We start from the raw sequence: 25,635 nt of genomic DNA, 5'->3' as shown, positions 1-25,635 counted from the left end.
ACTGATGATTCCAGAGATACTGGAATTCATACTGTGATTCAACAAAATAAACTAATTTTATTAGTAAAAAATAACATTTTTGTATCATAGTTAATATTGATGCTAATTTTGATTCCCAAACCAGAAAGACTACAAAATTCCAAGCAAATTCCTTGTATGATCAAATATATTATTGATCAATATCTGGAGGGGCTAAACGTCCCTAAAACAGACATAATGACGTAGATGCTTACGGCAGAATTTAACAAGGTTGACTCTGTGGACCGTTGCTGCCCCTTGTGGCATGATTTGGTATTAAACCAGGAGTAAGTTTCTGTTTCCAGAAAACACAAAGTTAAGTAATCCAGATGCATGTGTTACAAAAAACAGAAGTTTATCAAGAGTGTCTCATTTGATGCTGGAGAAAATGAGGTCTCTGGTTTCACCTTCATTTACCAAGAACACTCCTTACATTTACAAAAGAAAAACATTTCAGTACAGTGACGTTTGAAAAATCCCTTTTGAATTTCTGAGATGTATAAGACAATTTTCAAGCTGGAAAAAGTTGACAACTCTCCCTCTTCTTCTTGCTCAAACATGTTGAAGCTGGGTGAAACCAATAGCTGCTGAAGGTGAAAGTTGATTGGCTGCAGCCTCTCTGCAATGACACATGAGTCATAGATCAGAGCTCAACCCAGTTTCTGTTTTCAGGAAGTGAAACTCACAGTCGCTGTGACTGAGAGCAGAAATGGAGCAGAATCAGCTTGACCTAGAAACTTTCTCCTGTTCGATCTGCCTGGATCTACTGAAGGATCCGGTGACGATTCCCTGTGGACACAGCTACTGTATGAACTGTATTAAAATGCTGTGGGACAAATATGAGCAGAAGAAAAGCTACCACTGCCCTCAATGCAGGCACACCTTCACACAGAGGCCTTTCCTGCAGAAAAACACCATGCTAGCAGCTTTAGTGGAGCAGCTGAAGAAGACTGGACTCCAAGCTGCTCCTGCTGACCACCGTTATGCTGGACCTGAAGATGTGGCCTGTGATGTCTGCACTGGAAGAAAACTGAAAGCCATCAAGTCCTGTTTATTCTGTCTGGCCACTTACTGTGAGAAACACCTTCAGCCTCATTATGATGTGGCTCAATTAAAGAATCACAAGCTGGTGGAGCCGTCCAAGAACCTCCAGGAGAACATCTGCTCTAAACATGGTAAAGTGATTGATATCTTTTGCCGCACTGATCAGAAGTGTATCTGTTATCTCTGCTCTGTGGATGAACATAAAGGTCATGACACAGTGTCAGCTGCAGCAGAAAGGACTGAGAGGCAGAGAGAGCTGGAGGAGAGACGAGGAAACATCCAGCAGAGAATCCAGGACAGAGAGAAAGATGTGAAGCTGCTTCAACAGGAGGTGGAGGCCATCAATCACTCTGCTGATAAAACAGTGGAGGACAGTGAGAAGATCTTCACTGAGCTGATCCGTCTCCTCCAGAAAAGAAGCTCTGATGTGAAGCAGCAGATCAGATCCCAGCAGGAAACTGAAGTGAGTCGAGTCAAAGATGTTCAGGAGAAGCTGGAGCAGGAGATCACTGAGCTGAAGAGGAAAGACGCTGAGCTGGAGCAGCTCTCACACACAGAGGATCACAACCAGTTTCTCCTCAACTACCCCTCACTGCCAGCACTCAGTGAGTCTACACACTCATCCAGCATCAACATCCGTCCTCTGAGACACTTTGAGGACGTGGCAGCAGCTGTGTCAGAGCTCAGAGAGAAACTACAGGACATCCTGAGAGACTCATGGACAAACATCTCACTGATGGTCACTGAGGTGGATGTTCTACTGTCAGAACCAGAACCAGGACCAGAACCGACGACAAGGGCTGGATTCTTAAAATATTCATGTAAAATCACACTGGATCCAAATACAGCTCACACAAAGCTGGTTCTGTCAGAGGGGAACAGGAAGGTGACTTGGATGGATCAACATCAGTCTTATTCTAGTCATCCAGAGAGATTCACCGTTTATCATCAGGTTCTGAGTAAAGAGAGTTTAACTGGACGTTGTTACTGGGAGGTGGAGTGGAGAGGGACAGTTTATGTATCAGTCGCATACAAGAATATCAGCAGAACAGGAGGTGGGAATGACTGTAGATTTGGAGGTAATGACAAATCCTGGACATTAAATTGTTGCCAAAACAGTTTTAAATTTGGTCACAACAACATCTGGACCTCCGTCTCAGGTCCAGTTTCCTCCAGAGTCGGAGTGTACCTGGATCACAGAGCAGGTATTCTGTCCTTCTACAGCGTCTCTGAATCCATGACTCTGATCCACAGAGTCCAGACCAGATTCACTGAGCCGCTACATGCTGGAGTTTTGGTTGTGGGTTCAGCAGAGTTCTGTAAATCCCAATAGATAGAATCCAGTGAAGCTTCTGTAAATTTGATTCAGATTTTACTCCTCCAACATATTATTTTGTTAGTGTTTGTTTTAAATCTAAACTCCTCAGAAATCATTATTCAGAGATATCCAGGTTATGTTTTTCTTCAAATAGGATGTTCCTGTTCTGATTAATTTGTTCATTTTTCAACACTATTCTCTAAAACTGGTGAGAGTAAACCCAAGCTGCCCACCAGGCTTTCGATACACTGGGATAAACCCTGCAATAAATGACTGAAAAAATATTTCTAGGTCAATGAATCTTAATTTCAGCTGCCACATTCTTGGTGGGGTCAGAATTTGGCATTGCAACATGCAAAGGTTGAGAGTAGTGGTGTCATGGTGCACAGCCAAAAGAAAAGCATGCCACACTTTTCAGTAAAAAAGTGTGCATCTAAAAACGTGTACTAGTTTGTGTTGTTCCATCTAATAAAATCCCTATAAAACACATGGTAGATGAAGGCTTTAACAAGTTCCAGGGATATGAATACTTTTGCACTCCTTATCACCTCTATGATTTTTAAAAAGAATACAATTAAGTATGCAAAACAATAAGTGTTAGAATAATCAATAATAATATATAGTGTATATTATACATAGAGAAATAGATTTGGAGTGTTGTAAATGCTCTAGTTTTAAACAGATTGTCTTCCTGATATTCAGCGTGAAGGGGAGAGGGGTGACTGTGTGTGTGTGTGTGTGTGTGTGTGGGTGTGTGTGGGGGTGTGTGTGGGTGTGTGTGTGTGTGTGTGTGTGTGGGAGGGCGGGAGGGCAGTTGTGAGAGGAAAAAAAGCCCCTGCCCTTGCATAAGAGTGAAACATACGTCTAAAACACAAGCATCTAAAGGAAACCTACAGTTTAACTAGTAGCACGACTAGTCAGTGCTGATTACGGGTCTGTGATTTCCTTCATCCATTCAAAAAACTAAATCTGTAAGAACTAAACTCTTACAGATTTTTTTCTGTAACACTTGCTAGTGTGATACATTTCAGTAAATGTTCCTCATCTGTCCGTGTATTTCTTAAGAATATGTTACAGGCACTAAACAGGCCTTGGTGAAGCTGTTCATATTTAACTTTCACTTTTCCCCCCAAAATAAAATCTGATTAAAAGTTAACCTGTGTTTTTTTTTCTTAAATATCCTCTCACAGAGATTTACTTACATCTTCTGACAGCTAGCCCAACTTATAATAACATTGGTTAAGTTTACTCACTACACAACCATGCTCCAAGAGTTTCTCACAACATGAGGAATTGTTTTACCTTTAAAATTATCTTCAGCTTTTGTTCCTTGGTTCTAATTATGCTTTTTCCTTCCATCCAGTAACTTAACACACTTGTCTTAAGTTTATTCAGTAACAAAATATAATACACCTGTAGTTGTTGAGGTTCCATTACTAAAGCTTATAAATGATCAATGTGAAGCATCATTATGTATTACAATATTTAATACAATTAGTATTATTTATTTAGATTTGATGTTTTGATTTGTGCAGTTGGATTTCTATCGATTCTATCAAGTGATGGTCTGTAGAAATATTTATCAAACTGAATGGCCATTCAGGTTTTGTATAGTTTTTTTTTTTCTTTGGTGTTTGTTGCACAAATTCAAATATATGCTGCATATCAAACACAAATTCAATCAGTGAATCTGTGTTTATTCGTTAAATACCCTTTCTCACGGAGACTTAGTTACATCTTCTATCAGGTCACTGGAAGTTAAAGGCAATGGACCTTACCAAGCTCCGCCCACAACCGACCCACGTGACCGCAAGTCTCACAAACAAAGCCTTGCGGCGCTTTGTTTCTATGTAAACATGATTAGTGCATCATTTCTACCGGATTTTCACAATATATCAGCTACTACATGGACAGAGGAACTAACAAGTTCATGTCATCATCTGGGAGGAGGTTACTGGTTTCTCAGTCACAAGCTGGTTGCAAACCTGAGGCCAGCAGGTGTCAGTCAGTTATGGTAGATCTGAACTTTGACCTCAATATGAGAAGCTACAGCCTGATAGGAGGAACCAAAGAGCTCTGTAAAGGTAAAGGCAAATCTTCTGAAGTTGGGATATAATTAATTTAATTTCACATAATTACCACGGTAGAAGCCATTTGCTTGTTAAATTTTTATGAAGTATATTTGTTCTATTTGATGTTTGTTGTGAATGACGTAAACTCACAAATGAACGAGGTAATTAGTCCAACGTTTAGAAACTACAGCGGCTGTAATGCGCCACAGCAAAGGGAAACAAAGGTAAAATAACCCGAACAGGTGATCAACTCAAAACCACTCCTACCTTTTTACTCTCTCTCTCTTTGTAGTTTAAGCACACCTGTTACCGTGGCAACCGCCTGCGCCACGCAAGACGAGCAAAGATTACGTTAAAAACATAACATTAAGTCCGTTACGATATCAAGTTTCCAGCCTTGATATTTATTTCTCGATTATTAATCAGCGCTTCCCTGAACACAGCGATGGTTGATTGACTAGCTGTACTTGGTGCTAATGTGGCTAACATGAGTAACAGTTTAGTCCAAAGCCTTTTCTGCTAAAATAAAATCTTTAGTGTATGTCAGATACAGACACATTGCATATTGATCTGTTTAGCTAACGTAAGACTGTGTAGCAGACAGGCTTCAAGGTGTAGAAGTTGTATCAGTTCTGCCTTTATGCTGCACTTAGCTAACGGGAAGCTAAGTGTGTTTGTGAGACGGCCACGCACGTGACCACGTAGAATGGGAATCAGCCAATGAAAAGCGGCCCCTCTGATAAGGTCCATTAATTATTAAGGTCATAAATCACTCCAACGATTACATTTTGACATAAGGGTGTCTATATAGTCTCTATTGATCAGTTATGTATGAAGCCTGATCCTGATGCTGTGAAGCATTATATTTAGTATCTGGGTTAAGGTGTAGATTAAGTGTAGACTGAGGTTAGCAGTAGTTTTCTGTTCTGGTAATGTCAAGGTTTGGGTTGTCTAATGGTGCGTTCACACCAAACGCATTACGCAATTGAATTGACTCAATAAATTGTGTGGCATTGCGGCACATAACACAGCGCTCCATTAATTAAATATTTCTAGGACAAAACTGAGAAAACTTTGTCTCATAACTAGATTGACTCTGGACTGCTGCTTCCTCTGTGTGGCATGAATTGGTATGAAACTAGAAGCAAATTTCCATTTTTGAAAAATCTCAAAGTCATCAGTTTATATTTACAGAAAACACAAAGTTACATCAACCAGAAAAAACAACAACAACTGTCACATAACGCTTGAGTTTATCAGGAGAGTCTCGTGTTGCTGCGGGTATTTTTGGTTTTACTGAGTTATCAAGAACACTCCTTACATTTACTGGAGAGAAAAATCTCATTAAAGTTTGAAATGTTCTTCTGAGATGCATCAACAAAACCTAAATTAACTTTGAGAAAATAATAAAATGGAGATGAGAAGTTTCACTGAGGAGCATTAGTAAATATTTAACAAACTTTCTTGTAAATGAGGAGATAAATTTAGATTTACAGCTGGAAAAATGTGATAACCCTATCTCTTCTTCCTGCTGCTAAACAAACTTTGTGGCTGGGTGGAAACACCTGCTGAAGGTGAAAGCTGATTGGCTGCAGCCTCTCTGCAATGAGATATGAATCATATATCAGAGCTCAACCATGTTTCTGTTTTCAGGAAATGAAACTTACACAGTCACTTTGTCTGACAGGAAAAGTGGAGCAGAATCAGCTTGATTTGTCTGGATCTACTGAAGAATCTGGTGACTATTCCCTGTGGACACAGTTACTGTATGAACTGTATTAAAAGCTTCTGAGATCAAAAAATTCAGGAAGTTTCGTCTGTCGACAACAGTCCTTAGTGCAGAAAAAACTTCTGTATCGAGCTCTTACCTGGAGAAGAACACCATGTTGGGAGCATTATTAGAGCAGTTGATGAAGATTGGGCTCCTGGATGCTGCTGCTGATCACCGCTATGCTGGACCTGAAGATGTGGCCTGTGATTTCTGCACTGGAAGAAAACTGAAAGCCATCAAGTCCTGTTTATTCTGTCTGGCCTCTTACTGTGAGAAACACCTTCAGCCTCATTATGATGTGGCTCCTTTAAAGAAACACAAGCTGGTGGAGCCGTCCAAGAACCTCCAGGAGAACATCTGCTCTAAGCATGATGAGGTGATGAAGATGTTCTGCCGCACTGATCAGAAGTGTATCTGCTATGTCTGCCCAGTGGATGAACATAAAGGTCACATCACAGTGTCAGCAGCAGTAGAAAGGACTGAGAGGCAGAGAGAGCTGGAGGAGAGACAAGGAAACATCCAGCAGAGAATCCAGGACAGAGAGAAAGATGTGAAGCTGCTTCAACAGGAGGTGGAGGCCATCAATCACTCTGCTGATAAAACAGTGGAGGACAGTGAGAAGATCTTCACTGAGCTGATCCGCCTCCTCCAGAAAAGAAGCTCTGAGGTGAAGCAGCAGATCAGATCCCAGCAGGAAACTGAAGTGAGTCGAGTCAAAGATGTTCAGGAGAAGCTGGAGCAGGAGATCACTGAGCTGAAGAGGAAAGACGCTGAGCTGGAGCAGCTCTCACACACAGAGGATCACAACCAGTTTCTCCTCAACTACCCCTCACTGCCAGCACTCAGTGAGTCTACACACTCATCCAGCATCAACATCCGTCCTCTGAGACACTTTGAGGACGTGACAGCAGCTGTGTCAGAGCTCAGAGAGAAACTACAGGACGTCCTGAGAGACTCATGGACAAACATCTCACTGATGGTCACTGAGGTGGGTGTTTTACTGCCAGAACCAGAACCAAGGAGCAGAGCTGATTTCTTAAAATATTCATGTAAAATCACTCTGAATCCAAACACAGCTCACATGCGAATGGTATTATCAGAGGGGAAAAGCAAGGTGACAGTGGTGGATCAACCTCAGTCTTATTCCAGTCATCCAGACAGATTCACTGATTACTGGCAGGTTCTGAGTAAAGAGAGTTTAACTGGACGTTGTTACTGGGAGGTGGAGTGGAGAGGGATACAGGTTATTATAGCAGTTGCATACAAGAATATCAGCAGAGGAGGGGATGAATCTTCATTTGGTGATAATGAGAAATCCTGGGCATTAGAATGTCGCAAAAATGGTTATGAATTTTGGCACAACAACATCTCAACCTCCGTCTCAGGTCCAGTTTCCTCCAGAGTCGGAGTGTACCTGGATCACAGAGCAGGTATTCTGTCCTTTTACAGAGTCTCTAAAACCATGACTCTGATCCACAGAGTCAAGACCAGATTCACTGAGCCGCTACACGCTGGAGTTTATTTATCATTGGAGTCTACTGTTAAATTCTGTAAACCCAAATAGAGAGAATCCAATTCATTCTCATGCAGATTTAGTTCTGATTATTGTTGTTTTATGTCTCAACTGTTCAGAAATCATGTGTCAGAGATTATCTGCGATTGTTTTTCTTCCAATTATATTCTAGTTTTGTTGAATTTGTTCATTTTTCAACACCCATCTCTAAAGCATTTGATCCGCACTAGAATATCTGCTGTCTCATCCCCTTGTTGCTTTTAGCTGCAAAGACTGTGAATTTGGTAAAAAAAAAAAAAAAAAAAAAAAAAAAAAGACAAAAGATTCCTCATGTTGAAAAAGTGACACCAGTACTTCAGTCACATTCTTGTTTGAACACGTTTTGTCGAGTCCTGACACAAACAAGACAACAGATATTGTCTCATTGTGGATCTAAGCTCATTTCATGTCAGTGATTTTTAGGAGAAACTTCAGAATAAAGCTTTCATTATGCCTCAATGTTTAGCTGTTGGTGATGGGACGCTGCCCCCTACAGGAAGGTTGTGTTTTTACACGACATGAACTCCAGGGATTGTTTATCATTACTTAATTTTTATTAATTGTATAAAATTAATGTGTTTAATCACTGAAAATAAAATAGTTTATTTCTGTATTTATGTGTTTTGTGCCCTGTAGATATTAAGTCGGATTTAAAATCTCTTCTGTTCATCTGCTTAGACAGGAAAAGAGGCATTTCACCATCCATGCCATAAAGGAGAACATCAACTCAGCTTTACATGTAAATAAAACAAATCTTCCAAAATCAGCAGCCATGAAGCAATAAGACGGATTTACATTAAAAACAAAGAAAAAAACATACATTCTGAAGACTAATTTGTTTTTTTAGCAGAACTGAACTATATTCTGTAAAGAAATTTATAAAGTAACAGATGAAAAAGATGTTAGAAATACACTACTATGATTTGTCAGTGTTCAGTTTAATGGTTTAAATTGTAAATTTTATATCTCAGAATTTAGTGAAATATCTCTTATTTATGGTAAATTATTTTTAAAATAGTCAACCTTAAAAATACCAACAAAACTAATTACAGTATTTCAGTAAAAAATGACAAAGCAACTAAACATGATTTTATTTAAATCTTAAAATTTACTGGATGCAAAATCTGTAATAAAGGCAGAAATATAATATGGACTAAGGATGTTTTATAGAATTAGGCATAGCAGAGTTACACTGTAAAAATAAAACTAATATGTTTGAAGTATATTGTGTTCTTGACAAAGGTTTGAAATATTGAAGCTCTGATTTATTTTAGGGAGAATTTACTGCATCTGTTCCACTAGTTTACCTTTAAAATGTTTGGTTTTTTTAATTTTTTTTAATTTTAGCATTTTCCCCATATTTTTCAGGCTTATTTAAGTCAGATTCTTTTATTTTATTTTTTTAAAATTTGTCTGCATTTGCTTTTTGACTGCAAAACTGTATTGATTTCATTGTAACTGAGTCTACTTTAAACTCTTTCTGTTATTGGAAACATTTGTCTATCATTTGTAAAAACATGCAATACTTTGTGTTGCTCCAGCTAATAAAATCCCAATAAAACACATTGTAGTTGAAGGTTTTAATAAGTTTAGGGATATGAATACTTTTGCACATCAGGAAACAACTCATCCATAGTCAATCTATGACCACAAGTTAAACAGTAAAGAATTTTCCCTTAAAAAATAAAATCTGTAACAGACATTATTTTAAACAAACAAAAACAAGGTGCATAAAGTTTCTGCAGAGATTGAGAACCTCTGAAGAGAAAACTGCCTAAATAATCAGAAATCTGTTGCTGATCTGACCTACCTTCTGTCTGTCTGCAAGAGGAAAACATGGCTCTAAATTTATACAGAAAAAAACTTAAGAGATAACAAGGATTATGTGCAACACCAAACCAGAAAATTCACAGATGTTTCCTTTAATCTGCCACCTGAAGCAAACATTAGATCTGGAGTTTTGGAGCTAAAAGCAGCAGGAAGCAGCAGAGAAACATGTTAACTTGCAGTAAGCAGGAGCTTCTGTACATTGTTTGTGCTTTCATCAGTGAGTGGTTCAGAGGTTTGCCTTTGTTGCTAATAGTGACGGAAAGTGAGACAGATGATTTTCAAGCCCCTCAACCTGGAGAAAGTCTGATCTGAGGAACTTCAACAATCCTAAGGCTTTAAAGGCCGACTCCATGGAGTCACTCTAACATCTAAACTAAACTGCTTACATCTGTCGAGACACAAACACACGCTGTGGGTGAGGTTTCACTGTGTGCTAACAACGTGAAGAACAAGAAGAAGAAGAAGGAGAAGAGGAGGATTTTATTTCTCCTGCAGCAGAGCCGGGATGTTGATGTTCCAGCCGATGGCCTGCCTGTCGAAGCCGCAGGTGAACAGGTTGCAGGCGGTGTTGTCCTCACACCAGGCGGAGCAGCAAACCATCCGACGGTGACCCTGAACAACATCCATCAACAATCACTAAAAATTCAATCAAAAGCTCCTTCAGATATCACTGGAAGCGTTTTGACAGAAAATAAAGTCATGAAAACATTGGGAGTGTTTTGACTTATTTACAGATTCTCAAAGTTTGGATTCTAAGCCACAAGTTATGTTGAAATGTTCAGCTCAATCTCAAGATGTGGGATATTATTTTTATTTCCAAATGGCGTTACCATGGCGATGTAATTGGCCAGAAATACCCTGGGAATGAATGGAGTCGAGAGTTGAAAAATCCTGAAAATCCACAACTTTAGAGGATTTTCTCTCATCATAGTTTCTAACATTTAACTTTCAGTTCGTAGGTAAATCTGTGGTCTGTTCAGAGGTGAAGAGGGCTTGTTGATTCCTCTTAGAGTTTTTCTACATCTTCCCTCTAAATGCTGCAAAGCTTGAGGGAAAAGTCAGATTTCAGAGTGGAACGGCCGATAAGTATGACACCTGAAGACAGTACATTACAGATGGTACAAAATGCTGCGGCACGACTTTCGGTTTCATCGTCTCTTCACTGGCTTCCTGTTGGATTTTGAATCTGTTTTTAATGTTTTTAATGGTCTTACTATTACATAGTGAAAGTTTCTTCATTTTTGATGCTAAAGAAAGGTGAATATTTTACTCACCTTGCTTGGTTATGGCAGAACCAAATTACCATGAATGCAAAAACCTGGTCAGTTTTACTGTACCAAATATTTTTTAATTTAATTTTATTTATGTAATTATCTATAAAATTGATCACCCTTAAAGAAACTAAAAACAAAAGTCCATCTGGAGTTCACGTCCTGCCGACTGACCTGCCTGTTGCTCCGCGGCAGCCGAGCCAGCCGCACTCCGGACATGTCGAACAGTCGGACCTGCCGATTGTCGTGAGGAAGGGCGATGATCTTCTGGTTCACCGACACGCTGATCCTGATGGGAAACAGGAAGTAGAATAATTATTCCTAACTCCTGCTGCACTTGTGACGAAGAAAATAGATTTAAAGGAGATGTTGGTGATGAAGTTACTGGATTACTTTTGAGGAATGAAGTATCCATTTTGAGCAAGTGAAACAGGTTTTGTAGTTTTTACAGATTTAAAAATGGACACATTGTTGTGCAAATGTACCAAGCGACTGAGAAAAACCATGAAAGCCAAAGATTCTCACGGACTGCGGAACGTTTTCACATTAAGTTACATTATTTTACACTAAGACTTTAACTGAGTCACTTTGGAAACAGGACTGATGCAACAAGCTGAACATGGGATCATTTCTCATGTCTTTAGTGCTTTTATATTTGGGATTTATATGATTTTCATTTGTTCAAATCAGTTTAGCGTCAACAGTTCAGGTGAGACGATGCTTCGCTGCATTTTTTGTCTCCAGCTGTAAAGAAAAAGTTCTTTTCCTCTCTATGGCGTTATTCGAGCCACCAATCTGCGTGTGCAGTGAGACCGATCTGGGCGCACATATCTATGTACATAAACAATAATTCAAGGTGTGTGTTTGAATTTCACACCTTCAAACAGGAGATCTTTCCTAAAGCAAAAATGTTACTTTTGTGCTTTTAGTTTTAATATGTTGTTATTGTGATTGCCATGATGATTTTTCGTCAGTTTGATTTTTTGTTGGTGTTTGACGAGTATCGGCAGGTTTGCAGCTCACACACCTGTTGACAGCAGAGTCGGTGCGAATGGTTGCTATGGGCGACCGCATGTTCTTCAGGTCCCACACTTTGACGGTGCGGTCGTCGCTGCCCGACACCACGTTGTCTCCCACGGTGAAGACAGCTGACGTCACCGTGCTGCAGGGGACGAGGGCACAGCTTTCACACACTCGCTTTCATTCAGGAAACCTGCAGAATTTTAGTTGTTTTCTAGATTTTTAAATGCTTGTTTGCGTCAGACTGACTCTGTGTGTCCCTGGAAGACGTTGACGGAGTGGATGGACGGGTCTCTGAAGTCCCACAGCCTGAAGGTGGTGTCTCTGGAGGAAGTGACCACCAGGCGTTGGTTGGGGTGGGTGCAGCAGTGGGTCAGCTCCTGATCGTGACCTTCACAGACACATTTGTTTCAAAGCTTTGATGTGTCCCTTGTCCCACAAACTTGAGTTAAATGGTGAAACTGCCTCACTGGCCTCTAAAGAGCTCTGCTAAAGAGCGAATACTGAAGCCAGGTGCTGAAGCACAGAGACATCTAAAGATTACAGGTGTTTGAGACGTTAAGATGCTTCCTTGAACAGGTTAGGACAGATTTATACAAATCATGTCCATTACTTTTCTTTTTGCATAAAAACATTCTTAGATAATGAGATTTTAGTCTGCTCAGTTCTGCCTATTTTGATCTGCTTTTGTGCATCTTTTCACTTTAAATCCATATAAGCTGCTGCTGGCCACGCCCCCCCAACTCAACATTCGTTTAGCAGCAAATTATACAACCGTACATCTTTGAAAAGCATTAGTAAAGCCTCATGCGCAACCAACAAGAATGCAGCAAGTGGTTTCTGGATGGTAAATCAAGAACAAAACATTTATAATAACAATATTAATAATAATGGATTTAATTTATATTGCACTTTATATCTCTAGATGTCAAAGGGCAAAACAAAAAGAAAACAAGTAATTGGAATGGATAAAGAGATTAAAACCAACATCTAAGCAGCAGCAGCCACTGTACAGGGCATACAGGGGAAAACCAGTTGGCGAACAGCATGGGTTGCTAGGTAACGGGCAGGGCTTGACTGGGGTTGCTAGGTAACGGGCTGGGTTTCTGATTTGTGACGTTAGATTCAGGAAAATTTTTAAACAGCTTGTTTTCAAGACACTAAAAAATATAAACGTACTGCCTAAAACTGGCTGGATGTTTGTTTTTTAGTCTGTTTTTAGAAGCAGCTGAGATCCAAATAGAAGTACAAAACGTGCAAAATTTTGCATAACTCGTCCTCTTTAAACTGAACCCGACTCTAACCCCGGAGCATCCTACCAGTGAGCGAGTGGACTAACTCCGAGGTCTCCACGTCGTACAGGTTGGCGGCTCGGTCCCAGGAGGCCGTCACCACCTGTTTGCCCCCCACCAGCCAATCGGCAGCGATCACCACGCCCTGATGGCTGCGCAGCGTCGTGGTCGGTACGCGGACCGAAGGGCAGTCGTTCGGGCCCTCCGCGTCGCCGTCGCCGTCGTCTTTATCCGAAGAGTCCACATCGTCTTCACAGGGCGTCTGCAGGACGGACAGGGGAGTGAATCAGAAATAAAATCTGCTGGAGTCGCTGTGATGAGCGAACAGCTGCAGACCAAGCTTACAGTGGTGTCAGCGACGGGCTGAGGAGTGGGAAGCTGCACCAGGTACCTCCAGATGTGAGCCGTCTGATCTCCAGAGGCTGCAGAGGAGAGACGGAGGGTTAAAACGGATCTGCAGTACTTTATATAGTAATTATCTGAATGATGGAAGCGTGGATGGTTACCAGTCAGAGCCATCTGTTCACTGGGGTGGAACTTAATGGAGTTAACTGAGGAAAAACAGACCAAACATCAATGAAACTTGCTGTTTCTATACCGTCCAATAACGCTACAACACATTATGATCAAATATTTTGGATGCTACCTGATCCCTGGTGACCCAGGTACTTGAGGAGGCACTTTCCGGTCTCAATGCTCCACAGCATGGCAGTGTGGTCTGTCAGGATAAATTCAACAGTCTGAGGTTTTTCATAGAAAATAGTGTATAATGAACAAACCCTTGCACTTTTCTGCAGGTTTATTTCAAATTTTGAACAAAAATACCCCAAAACACCAGTGGGTGGCAGTGTTTCCTACTTCTACTCAGGGGTCACAAAATATTCTCGTTTTTGATCGTTTTTTCTTAAATGGTGATGGAAAAATCTACAGATTGCAATTCACACACTTGGACACATTTTTAATTTTACACACAGATTACAGATACTTGTATCCATTGTAACTGGTTTGTTTTTATTTTTGTCCTTTGAGATCTAAACATATAAAGGGAATTACAAATAAAATCTACTATTATTATTTTTAGTATTTTACCAAATAAATCTAAAGTCCAGTTTTTGTTCTTTATGTAGATTTTGGACATGAGAAATAAATATTGTAAATTCATTGCAAATATTTATAAAGTAGAACCACACAGATCTGATTTTGATGGCAAAAAATACTAAAAATAATTGTGAAATCCTGCGTTGTAGATGCATATTTATAGTTTTTAAACTGTTAAACTAAACCATTTATGTTACAAGGTGTCTGAATTTGATAAGGATTCAGGTAAATATGTTGGCATGCTTGGAAAAGGTAAATGTAAGAAATGTTAGAAAAACAAATTATCTAAAAAGAGGAAAAAAACACCAATAACACAATTATTAGACACTATTATTACTTCTCCTGTAAACAGAGAACTTCAAGTTCAATTAAAGGTATTTTTTTCTCAACTGCGTAAATGAACGCAAATTAAAGTTGCAAAAACATTCATTTCTCTCCAGGTTTTTTTTTTTTTTTTTTTTTTACGAATCTCTGACAATAAATCCGTCCAGGTTTTATTGGACAAACAGCAGAAGAAACCTAAATATTGAAGGCAGTACAGGAAAAAAAAAAGCGAAAAACATTTAAGTTGTATTTAAAAAACAAAACAAGGTGAGTTAGTCCTGCGTACCTGCGGACGCGGTGCCGAGCACCACAGGCTGGGCCCGCGTGGCGCTCAGGTCCCAGATGCCGTCCCTGTGGCCGACATACTCCTTCACCAGCTGGCAAACCGCTCTGGATGTGGTCGCTTTGAAGCTGGACACAATCTGACACCGACGCCACACCAACGTTACAACAGAACGACGAAAATGCAACGGCAGGGTTCCTGAATGCAGCTTCTTAAAATGGAATCACTTTTTGGTTTTTCTTTTTATTCTGAGGGATTCTTTTAGCTTTATTGGCACCTTTTTAGTCAAATAAAGCTCCTTTTCTTTAACTTTATTTGATTAATTAGGCTAATCTCACTTTGTTTAGCTTTAACTGATCCCATTTTATCTTTTCAGAGCTGTGCAGGAATCCTGTTCTTAGGGAGGAAGCAGGTCAGGAGGAGATGCTCTGCAGGGTCCTTGTAGTACGCCAGGGCTAAGAAGCTTTAAGTTTACATTACATATTAGTCTGAGGCCATTTGTTGACCAATTTAATAACCTTTTGTTTGCTTTAAAATCAACTAGAGTAGGTATAAACCCTGCAAACCTTATGCTGAAAACAAAAAACATCGGCTAATGGCAAAAACAGATCTGCAACATAAAGATCAAATCAACATAAATGGGTTCAATTGGATCAGTAGATAAAAAGGTAAATTTATCAAAACAGCTCAAAGGATAAATAAAAACAGGGTGAAAGCTGGTGGGACAAGAAACAGGTTATCATTAATGTATCAGTTGAATCAAGGTTTGATGGAGGCGTTTACATTAAAGATGGGAATGATGCAAACAGGAGTCCTGGTGCGTTTTGGACACAAACTGCTAAATAAGTTCAGACTGAAACGAAGGAGGAGAAAAAAGGCATCATTCATCTGAAAGGAAGTTCAGTCTTCCTGTTTAACAGAGACAGTCTAAAAATATTTATTTCTTCAAATGACTCGAGCAGATGGAAAACACTGCTGCTGATTGTTAGTGAGTAAAAGACTCCAGCAGCAGAAAACCAAGGGGACTTTATGGGACAGTGAAGTAAATTATTGTTTTCCCACCTATTTGTGATGGATCCAGAAATGATTCCAGTTCAATACTGATGCATGATGATGCAGTTAAAGTAAAGCAGCAACAGCAGCAGGGACTGAGGGGAGTTTATGCTTTTAGCACTGCAGAGTAAAGCTGTGAGCACCGAGTCTGAAGCACTCAGCTATTAGTGAGCTACAGTTTGCACTGCAAAAACTCAAAACCTTACCAAATATGTTTGGTTTAGTTTCTAGTGCAAATTTCTTAGTACACTTAAAATAAAACAAAACTAACTTGCAAGTAATTTTTCAGCAACAAACATTTGCTTGTTTTAAGTCAATAATTCCTTAATTTTGCTGAAAAAGTGCTTGTTTCATTGGCAGATTATTTCACTTATAGAAAGACATTTTCCTGTGCTATATGCAAAATAATCTGCCAATGGAACTAGAACTTTTTCAGCAGAATTAAGAAATTATTGACTTATAACAAGCTCCTATTTCCTGCTGAAACAGTATGTATACACTAAAATATTTGCACATGAAACTAAACCAAAATACTTGTTAAGATTTTGTGTTTTTGCAGATTGAGGTGTGCAGTCTGCTGCAGCCAAACAAAGATTCAAACCCAAACGCAGAACACCGAGCAGGACGTGAAGTCTGTCGGAAAATAAATGGATCCAGACGAGATGTAAGCGGTCCCTGCACGGTCTGGGGAGGTTTTCTGAGGGAAGCTGAGTGAGTGAGGATGCACAGAACGTGGCTGAGCTGCAGAGCTGTCAGCTGGACTCTGGATAGATCCGACAGTTTTTTTTCTGCTACCTGTTCTCCCTTTAGTTACCAGAATGTGTGTTTGTAACATGTGGCACTCAGAGAGTATTTTAAAACAGCTCCAGGGTGTTTGCCACTGTCTCTGTAGCATTGTCAGGAAGGTAACAGTATAAACAGTTTATGTCCAGGATGTGTGTGGTCTGCATAGGTGCTAGCTGCTTTTTTCCTGAACCCAAACCTGTCCTGTTCTGTGGCTGAGTCAAACCAGCCAAACCAGTATCTGAGTTTTCATTACAAATGTGTGGAAAACACTGTCAATATTCCACTAATGTCAAAAAACGCAATATCGCAACTGTGGTGTTTCAATTAAATAAGAACACAATAAAAATCACGTGAATAAGTTTGTACATCATCAAACACTTCCTGTCGTCTTCTTTGTGGTTTGCATCAGTAGAATGGTTGTTGATCACGTGATACAAAAAAGTGTTTCAATTGCAGTTTTGCGAAATAAACTAATATAGATACGGCCATAAAAATAAAATAAAATAAAAAAAGAACACCTCATCCTAGCGCCAAAACGTTCTAGCCGGTGGTTGCAACTCTTCAAAAGCTCTTCACAAAGTGAAAACATGAGGGGCTGAGCAGACTGCACACTGGATTACAACTGAGCAACAGTTTATGTCAGCATCTGAATCCCCCTTCTGGGTGAATCTCCTACTTTTGGCATAAAAAGCGTTTGTAAATAACAACTGCTTTAAACTAAAGACGTCTCCACAGTGTACCATTATGTGAATGCCAAAAAGAAGCTAAATCAAAGCCAAAGAGATGCAACTGAAAACAAGCCTGTTAGTGAGATAAGAGGAGTTTTATCTCAGGCAGAAACTGAGAGAAAAGCTCAAACTCCTACATTTGAATGACCAAGTCTCGTGGGGAGGAAGTGTCGACCCCCTGGCTGGGCTGTTCATGCATATTGGCACACAAGGGGGGGAGAAATTTTACAAGTTACCCATGAGTCTCCACCCCACAACTCCCAACTGGTTACGTTGAAGTTGCGGGATCCGCCTACTACTCTGGCATGGCAAGAATTTGAACGCGGCTATGAGTGAAAAAAGGGTGAAAAGACAGCAGTTCCTCTCTTTAACATTCACACATCAATTCATATTTCACTCAAGAACGCACAGTTCTCTTCTACCCATATCTAAATTAAATATTATAACATTTTATTTAACCTTCAGTTAACAGAGCAATAACAGGAAATGAAAAACGAAATCCATTGGTAGTGAAGTCTGTACCTTGCTTGTGGACGCCTTGTAGGTTGTTTTCAGTTTCTGAGACAGCTGGCTGGTGCTGTGGCTCGCTGCGCATCAAAACAGAAAAAGACAAAGAAATCAGAGGAGATTCAGCCACAAGCTGAAAACTCATCTTTCACACGTCAATAAAAGACAAAAACCTAAACTAAACTGCGATATTGAAAAGAAAATTAGTATGTAATTGTTATTGCACCTACCAAACAAAAATGATCTTAAGCAGGAAAGGTTTAGCCTAGTTTATTATAAGATGGGGATAAAATGAAAGGTTTTGTGCATTTTTATACGTTCATTTAAATATGTCTGATAAAATGACTCACCTTTCGTTTTCAGAGCTCCTTTAGCTAAATCTGCTCCTTCGACAGCTTGTCCGTCTGCAGCCAAGCGATCGTTCAGGGATTCGATTTCTCTGCGGACTGAAAGTCACAAGATGCTTCGGTTAGCAGTTTCAGTGGCTACAGGAGGAGGTCCTGGAAAGTTTTGGTGTTTGCACCAGGTCACAAATAGATCTTTATTCATGGTGATTAAGAATCTATGTAGAAAAGCTCTGGACAAGTTAGGTCAAATCTAAAACATTTAATTTCAGTTCATTTAAAAAAATGACCTTAAAAACAAGAGAGTGAAGCTTTTCCATCTAACAAACCTTCAAGTTGTTCATAGAAATGATTTTTAAACAAATACAACTATAAAACTGCAGCAGGAGAAATAAAAAAGTCTAAAAATGATTCCTTTCAGTGAAGCTAGCTTGAAGGCAAAGCTCAGATTTATTCTGTTGAGTAGTTATCAGAAGTCATTAGCTTACCTGCATCACATGGAACCATTTTCATTTCATTTGAAGTTGGATTTCAAATTAAACTTATATCAAGATATATTTTAAACCTCTGCATTGGAGAGCTGTTCATTTTGATGCTAAATTATTATTTTTATTGAAGAGGACTGAAAATAAATTGACTATTTGGTCAGTACCTAAGCTAAGCTAACAACAACTAGAGCTTCTTCTGAATATCCAAACTGTCCTACTGATGTTGAGTTACATAACAGATTTAGAAGCTGCTTGGAGACTTTTAGAATTAAAATCTACAACTAAAATATTAGAAAAAACTTTGCAAATATTACAATCAGACAAAAATCTCCCAGCAGTTTTGGAAAACTTACGTTCAATATTTTCCAGGTAAAGGTTTTCGAACTCTCTCTCGATCTGACTGAACAGATCCAACAGGTTGGTCCTCAGGGACAGTGGCAGTTTGGAGTCCTGCAAGACGAAAGAAATGCTAATATAAGTACAACTGGAACCAAATAAAAAGACATTTTCTTACTCACTGTCTGAAGTTAAATCAGACAAAACTTTTCTTGTTTATAGGTCATTTAGAATCACTAAAATTATTTATATTTTCTGAATGCCAGAAAGCTGGGTGAACCCAAAACGTTCGACCCAAGTCATCCAGTTAAAAGAAAATTATCCCTGATATTGTAAACTTCTGAATTCGAAAATAAATTTTAAAAAACTTTCTTGCTAAGTTTTCTGGCATTAAACAAAAAGAAAAAACTTTGGTGATTCTAATTTACCTAAAATGAGAAGTTTGGTCTGAAAAAATGTGTCTGTGTATGTAAATATACGGCTTCAACTGTATTGCAAGACTGGTTGTAAAAATTATTTAAAAGTTGTGCAAAACTTTAAAATTTGCAGCTGTTTGAAGCTCGATGTCCATAAGACCTCCAAAATGAATCAAACACCTGCTGACTGGCATCTAAAACAGAAAATCCAGATCCAAGAAGAAATAATGTTAACGTAAAATAAATTCTGGTATCTGAGGAAGGAAGGAAATCAAAATGAGCCGAGCAGATTTGTTTCCTTCACAGAATATAAAATCAAATCAAGTTTAGACTTGCTGGTTCACAATTATAATGAGCTCATGTTATAAAAATGTTTTGTGAGTCTGATGTAAAAGTAGTTTCTCTCCGACAGTTTTCACCTCTATCCAAACACAGATTTATATATCTTTTCCTCTTTAACATGAATTATCCCTCAATCTGTTTTAGCATCTTAAATCATGAGCACAGATTAAATCCTGCATCGTTTACAGCTGCAGCTCAGCAGGAACAACACAGCTGCATTTCCTTGGCGAAGCAGAGAGCAGATCTCTTTGTTTCAGCTGAACTGATTCTTGCTGCGACGTTTTCAAAGAAAACCAGTCGAGTGTGACAAGCCTGAAGCCGACGGCGGAGAGCTCAGTGCCACGGCACAAACTCTGGGCAGAAATGAAAGGCTTGCCAGGAATCACGGCGCAGCGGCGTACCATCAAATGAGACGTGATTATGAGAATAATTTACAAAAGAAAGCAATGATGGAGCAGATTTCTCAAGCCCTGTATTCTATAACTTTGATTTATGTTTAATTATGATCATTTTAAAAAGGGCAATATAAAACTCCCTATATTTAACATAAATAATTAGGAACAATATACTGATAATTGACCGAAACAAAGATCATTATTTTCAAAAGGAGGATGGTGGATTCATAAACAGTAGAGAAACAAGAAAGCTCCTTACCAGGACTAATCTGATAACTGGTGTGAGTATTAATAATTACAAACACTTAATTTAAATGTTTGGTTGCAAACTAGAAAAAGAAAAGGTGATGCTGCTTTTACTCTTTGCCACAAATCAAAATACACTGCCTGCTAAAAACTATCTATCTACAGTATCTATCTATCTATCTATCTATCTATCTATCTATCTATCTATCTATCTATCTATCTATCTATCTATCTATCTATCTATCTATCTATCTATCTATAATATGCAGAGGTGGACAGAGTACCCCAAAATTGTACTCAAGTAAGAGTAGCACTACTTCAACATGTTTTTATTCAAATAAATATAAAAAGTAGCCATCCAATAAGTTACTCAAGAAAGAATAAAAAAGCATTTTGTGAAAAGTTTACTCAAGTACTGAGTAACTGATCAAATTATCAATCACTTAATATTTAAAAATTACATCTTCAGATGGACCAAATTATAAAGTTAAGAGGAAACTTTGGTATTTTAAGGACAAAAATGACAAAAATTGATACACGTAACAAAAAATAAGAAAACCAGACAAAAGAAAATTTTTACAAATCAGTTTCTTTCAACTGATTTGAAAGAAAATAACCATCATGTTATTTTCAGTTGTAATTCTAGAGTTGGCCACTTGGTGTCACTGTGTGTACGATGTTGGACGGATTATTGATCTGTGAATCCAAAACAACATCAGCAGATTCCAGAAAGCAGTAGATCAAATAAATGAGATCATTAAAGGCGAGCAGAAGATCATGAGAAAAGCTACTAGAAGGAAAAATTTTCTCCCAATTTCCCCTTTTAAACACCAACATCCCAGAACTGGATTTACCAAAACTACTTACTAAATAACTGCCAGAATCATTTCAGAGACACAACACCTACTCTCAGCTCTAACAACCTACCCTAAACTATCAGGGCTGTTGGCTACTGCAACTTACCTCCATCCTCCCAAAGGAGTCCAGATTATCAGAGGACTGAAACCAGAAGGGACCAGAGTGAAAACATAAAGTCGAGAGGAAAAGATCACAACAAACGCTTACAGGGGTTCAAATCCCAAAATATTCATCTCCTGTGTCTTCAGAATCTGAAATTATGTCTCTATTACACAAAAGATTCCCACAAAAATACGTTTATTCAAAGCTAACATAATATCAAGTGTTCAGTTTTAACCTCCCACTGGTAAATAACTGGAAGCCATTATAATAAAGGCAACTGCAGATGTTCAGATTTCCCATTAAACCAGTAAGACGGATATTACACTAAAAACTGAGACGCTAAAAGTCTAAAAATCCTTCTCGATACTAAAAATATTGGAAAATAAAAATATTAATCCTGATAGTTCTGTTTTTTAGTTCCAGAAACAAAAGACTGCAGAAAAATAAAGAAATGAAAAAAATTAAAACGTGAGAGAAACTTTTTAAAGCTTTTAACCAAATATCTGAATCTAAAAATATATTCTAAATTCTATTGAGCCAACGCTGGAACTGGAAGACATTTTAAATATCCAAAATAAATAAACAAAACAACAGAAACAACAAATAAAATGAATCATTAAGCCTCTGTAAACTAAATTGTCCTTCAAAATAAGAGCTAGTTGAGACCAAAGCACCAAACTGAAGACTTTAATCATCCAGTTTTTAGAAGAAAAAGAAAAAAACAATAAATCATACAAATGGAAATGACTCTGCCCGTTTTAATTGATCATGTGATTGATTTATTGCTGTTTGCAACAGACCTAGTCATAAAGTTTACTAAAAGGCTCCAGATAAACTTAAAGATTTGCTTTTTGCTCCCAGTTTAAATAAAACATTCCTGCCTAATAAAAGAAAACAGCTGGCAAATGAATGCGTCAAACAAATTCACATAGAGAAGTTAATCTCCCCTTTTCAACACTAGCATGACTCTTTCTTTCTCACTGCTTTACTGTGTTCGGAAGGTAAATATAGATAAATCTGATTTATTCTGCATCCAACAGCTTTAATTCCTGTCAAACTGAAGCAAAACCAGCGTCTATCCAAGCGATTCTCCTAATCCAGCTGTTCCCAGCTAAATTAAAATAACCTTACATCAATAATGCAGTAATTGTGGCATGCTTAACCCAGCAATAAAGTCCTCTAAACGGCTGCATTAAAAGCTAATTGGCTTAGGCTTACAGGTGCAGCCAGCAGGACGGCGGGCTAACAGCGACAGGCAGCAGTTTGACATTTAAACAGGAACAGCAGGAGGTTTCTGAGGAGTGGGAGCGTGATCACCTGTCCCTCCAGCAGCTCCCTCTGCAGGCCCGAGCGGTCCTGCTCCGTGCTGTTGGTCCGGCGGATGGACAGGCTGTGGGACTTCCTCTTCTGCTTGGCCTGGCGGGAGCCGGAGCTGCTGCTGCTCTCCACTGGCATGGCTCTGACGTTGGGCGCTCTGAAGGAACGCAGAGAGGCGGATTGGACTTGGCAGCCTGGCTGGTGTGAAGGTGTTAACCGGCGAGATGAACGGAGCGTGAAAACAGGATTGGAGAGCGTATTTATTCAGTGGGAAGCATAAGGTAGAAACAAAAGAGACTAAATGACAAAGCAGAAATATCACGATGAGACCGAAACATGAAAAATATCTGCAGATGCATTTCTTTATGTCTATTTTCTGCTCTTCAAATTGAAAAAAATGCAATTATGATAATATATGATAATTTTTTTTTTATTGATTACAGCCCATCTGAAGTCTGTTTGTTCTTTTGCACATTAATATCATTTAACATCAATTAATTAATATTTAAAAATCAGACAGACTATAATATAAAATTAAGTGGAAATTTGGGTATTTTAAGGACCTGAAGAAAGTACAGCATAGCAAAAATACTCCTAAAAGTAATTTTTTTAAAAAGTAACCCAAGTAAATGTAACTGAGTAAATGTAACTAGTTACTACTCAACTCTGGTTATAGGTAACTTTTCAGGAATCTTGTTTTAAGCCAATAATTCCTTAATATTAATGAAAGAGTTCTGATTCAATCGGAAGACCATTTCACGTATAAGATGGTAAAAATGTCATGTTATCAGTGAAATAATCTATCGGTGGAATTAGCAGTTTTTCATCAACATTAAAGAATTATTGACTCCAAACAAGCTTCTAAAACCTTCTGTCAAGTAACTTGTAAGTTTATTTTGTTTAATTTCAAGTTCACTAAGATATTTGCAATACAAACAAGACCAAAAATATTTGGTAATTTTTTGTGTTTCCATTATATTACTTGAAAATGGTCTCAAAATAACAATATTATTATTAATCAGAATAACATCTGGGACTATTTAGCACCAGAAGTATGATCATCAACCAAATATTGCATCTAATAAGCTGATATTGATGCTGCAGCAACAACTGTAATTCAATATATTGTAGCGCTATAAACAAAACTCCAGGAAGCAGCAATTGTTTGCATGTTTGGCTTTTCTATCAAGCTAATCTGGCAATAAAATATGACACATTGTTGTCCTTTTATGCACAGAGTAAATATTAGTGGAGATACTGGAGCTAAAATAAACTGTTTTTAATGTCATGATGGTAGAAAACAAGAGAAGAAGCAACATTTTAATGTGGAATATTGTAGATCAAGGATATAGTGATATTCAGTAAATTAGAACATGTGACAAATATTTGAGAAAAATAAAACTTTAATCAGGTATTAAACATACATTCTGTATTTAAATATATGTTTTTATTGTTCTTGTGTAACATTCTAAATTTAAAAATCATGTTTTCATTTATTTTAATGGGAAAATCATCATAACTTATATAAATAAAGGTCTAAAAACGTCAGTTTGTGTGTAATTAATCTATATAATGTGTTTGAGTTTTTGAAATAATTCAACTTTTCTATGCTTCGCTTCAAAATAGTTACAATTTTTACATAAAATTGTTGCAACTGCCTTCTTATTTCAGCTTTTATATTACAAGAAATAATCAATAAAGCTCTTTTTTTAATGCACAACCCTTTTTTGTAAGAACAAGCTGGATGAATGTTCAGGATGATTAGTCAAAGATTGATCAACACGCCCTTTATTGTCTTTCATTTCTGGGGAAAGTCTAAGGATGTTGATGGCAGATTTAAAGCTAATCGCCGCTGACTCGGTGCTTTTTATTTGCCCTTGAACTAACAGAAGGTCTGAGGACACTCAAATAAAACATCTGTCCTTCTGTCTCCAGTTTTCCAGCAGACACTGCTCCTCTCTTCTCCAGCAGAATAAAACACCTTTGTCTGGCTTATCAGACAGTCTGCTCGGCTCCTTTTGTTCACGTAACAAAAATAAAAACGCAACGTCAACACACTAAATGCTGAAAATCTGTCACTTTACTGTAAAATAAGATACGTTTAAGACGCGGCTCAAGTTAAAAACAGAGCCATTTCTCTGGACTCTTAACACGTTAAGTCAGGCTAACGTTATGCTCCCCCTATTAGCAGCTAATAGGCTAACGGGAAAAGACGACCGGTCAAAACACTGCAGCAAACTTACCGGAAAGTCCGCTAATGCTGCTTTTTGTTCCGGGGTGTGGTTCCTGTTTTTGTTCCGTTTGTCATTGTTTTTATTTGCGCTAAAGGTTTGCGATTTAAATCCGTGTTGACAGCGTCATAGAACCGTTACAAGTACGTGAGAAACGGTAACGAAGCCAATTCCGGCCCGAAGCTTTTCACAATAAAAGCACGAACATTTAAATCATAAAAACGGTCATTTTCTTCAAGAACATAATTAGTCTCTGCTGAGCATTTATGTATAAACACACAGCAAGAACAAATGTATATTTTTAGAATCCCTAAAATCAATATACGGAAAAAATACTCCTGAAATAAATTCGTGATAATTATAATTCTTACTAGGGCAGTAGCCCAGGGCTCCATTCTTTGGAGGGAACCCCAAAGGGTTTTATCTTCTTTTTTATATATATAGATGCAAACGTACATGATGTAAAACTCAGGATCAAAATTCAGTGAGTTGCATTAATATGTTGTGTGTTTTTTTACAAATACAAACAATATTCAAGTATTTGAAAAATTACAAAGCTAAAGTACATTTCTTTGGGAACAACATGGCGTTAT

At 38.3% G+C, this 25,635-nt stretch overlaps 3 protein-coding genes across 6 annotated transcripts; 2 read left to right on the top strand and 1 right to left on the bottom strand.

Moving 5' to 3' along the window:
* The first annotated feature begins 118 nt into the window (after positions 1-118).
* LOC116720948 (tripartite motif-containing protein 16-like) lies at positions 119-3,798 on the top strand. The gene is made up of 2 exons (XM_032564472.1): positions 119-1,193; positions 1,269-3,798. The coding sequence occupies exons 1-2, from the start codon at positions 728-730 to the stop codon at positions 2,393-2,395; spliced, it is 1,593 nt and encodes a 530-aa protein (XP_032420363.1). The 5' UTR covers positions 119-727; the 3' UTR covers positions 2,396-3,798.
* Positions 3,799-5,133: 1,335 nt separating this feature from the next.
* Positions 5,134-8,388, top strand: LOC116720971 (tripartite motif-containing protein 16-like). Its single transcript, XM_032564509.1, has one exon. The coding sequence runs from the start codon at positions 6,336-6,338 to the stop codon at positions 7,785-7,787; it is 1,452 nt and encodes a 483-aa protein (XP_032420400.1). The 5' UTR covers positions 5,134-6,335; the 3' UTR covers positions 7,788-8,388.
* A 952-nt stretch (positions 8,389-9,340) lies between these two features.
* Positions 9,341-25,224, bottom strand: LOC116720968 (WD repeat-containing protein 37). 4 transcript variants are annotated; one of them, XM_032564502.1, is made up of 14 exons: positions 25,055-25,224; positions 22,812-23,005; positions 19,153-19,249; positions 18,318-18,413; positions 17,983-18,047; positions 14,897-15,032; positions 13,835-13,906; positions 13,695-13,739; positions 13,534-13,610; positions 13,216-13,450; positions 12,146-12,287; positions 11,904-12,038; positions 11,051-11,165; positions 9,341-10,217 (listed from the first exon to the last, which is right to left on the bottom strand). In XM_032564502.1, exons 2-14 carry the CDS (start codon positions 22,947-22,949, stop codon positions 10,086-10,088), a joined length of 1,485 nt encoding a protein of 494 aa, XP_032420393.1. In that variant the 5' UTR covers positions 22,950-23,005; positions 25,055-25,224; the 3' UTR covers positions 9,341-10,085. The 4 variants fall into 4 exon arrangements, with proteins under 4 accessions (XP_032420393.1, XP_032420394.1, XP_032420392.1 ...); XM_032564503.1 differs by having other exon boundaries at positions 22,812-22,968; XM_032564501.1 differs by having other exon boundaries at positions 22,812-23,009; positions 25,055-25,223.
* Between the last annotated feature and the right edge of the window lie 411 nt (positions 25,225-25,635).

This window comes from Xiphophorus hellerii, chromosome 6 (assembly GCF_003331165.1).
Source record: "Xiphophorus hellerii strain 12219 chromosome 6, Xiphophorus_hellerii-4.1, whole genome shotgun sequence".
In the NCBI taxonomy this organism is placed as follows: Eukaryota; Metazoa; Chordata; class Actinopteri; order Cyprinodontiformes; family Poeciliidae; genus Xiphophorus; species Xiphophorus hellerii.
This window is presented reverse-complemented; position numbering and strand designations above follow the sequence as displayed.

Bases quoted from the DNA above. Each gene is read 5' to 3' on its own strand.
- LOC116720948 (XM_032564472.1), top strand. From the start codon at position 728: ATGGAGCAGAATCAGCTTGACCTAGAAACTTTCTCCTGTTCGATCTGC. The intron at 1,194-1,268 runs GTAAAGTGATTG...ATGAACATAAAG, and splicing joins GAACATCTGCTCTAAACATG to GTCATGACACAGTGTCAGCT.
- LOC116720971 (XM_032564509.1), top strand. From the start codon at position 6,336: ATGTTGGGAGCATTATTAGAGCAGTTGATGAAGATTGGGCTCCTGGAT.
- LOC116720968 (XM_032564502.1), bottom strand. From the start codon at position 22,949: ATGCCAGTGGAGAGCAGCAGCAGCTCCGGCTCCCGCCAGGCCAAGCAG. The intron at 13,907-14,896 runs GTACGCAGGACT...TTATCCTGACAG, and splicing joins GCTCGGCACCGCGTCCGCAG to ACCACACTGCCATGCTGTGG. The intron at 13,451-13,533 runs GTAAGCTTGGTC...TCCGTCCTGCAG, and splicing joins AGCCCGTCGCTGACACCACT to ACGCCCTGTGAAGACGATGT.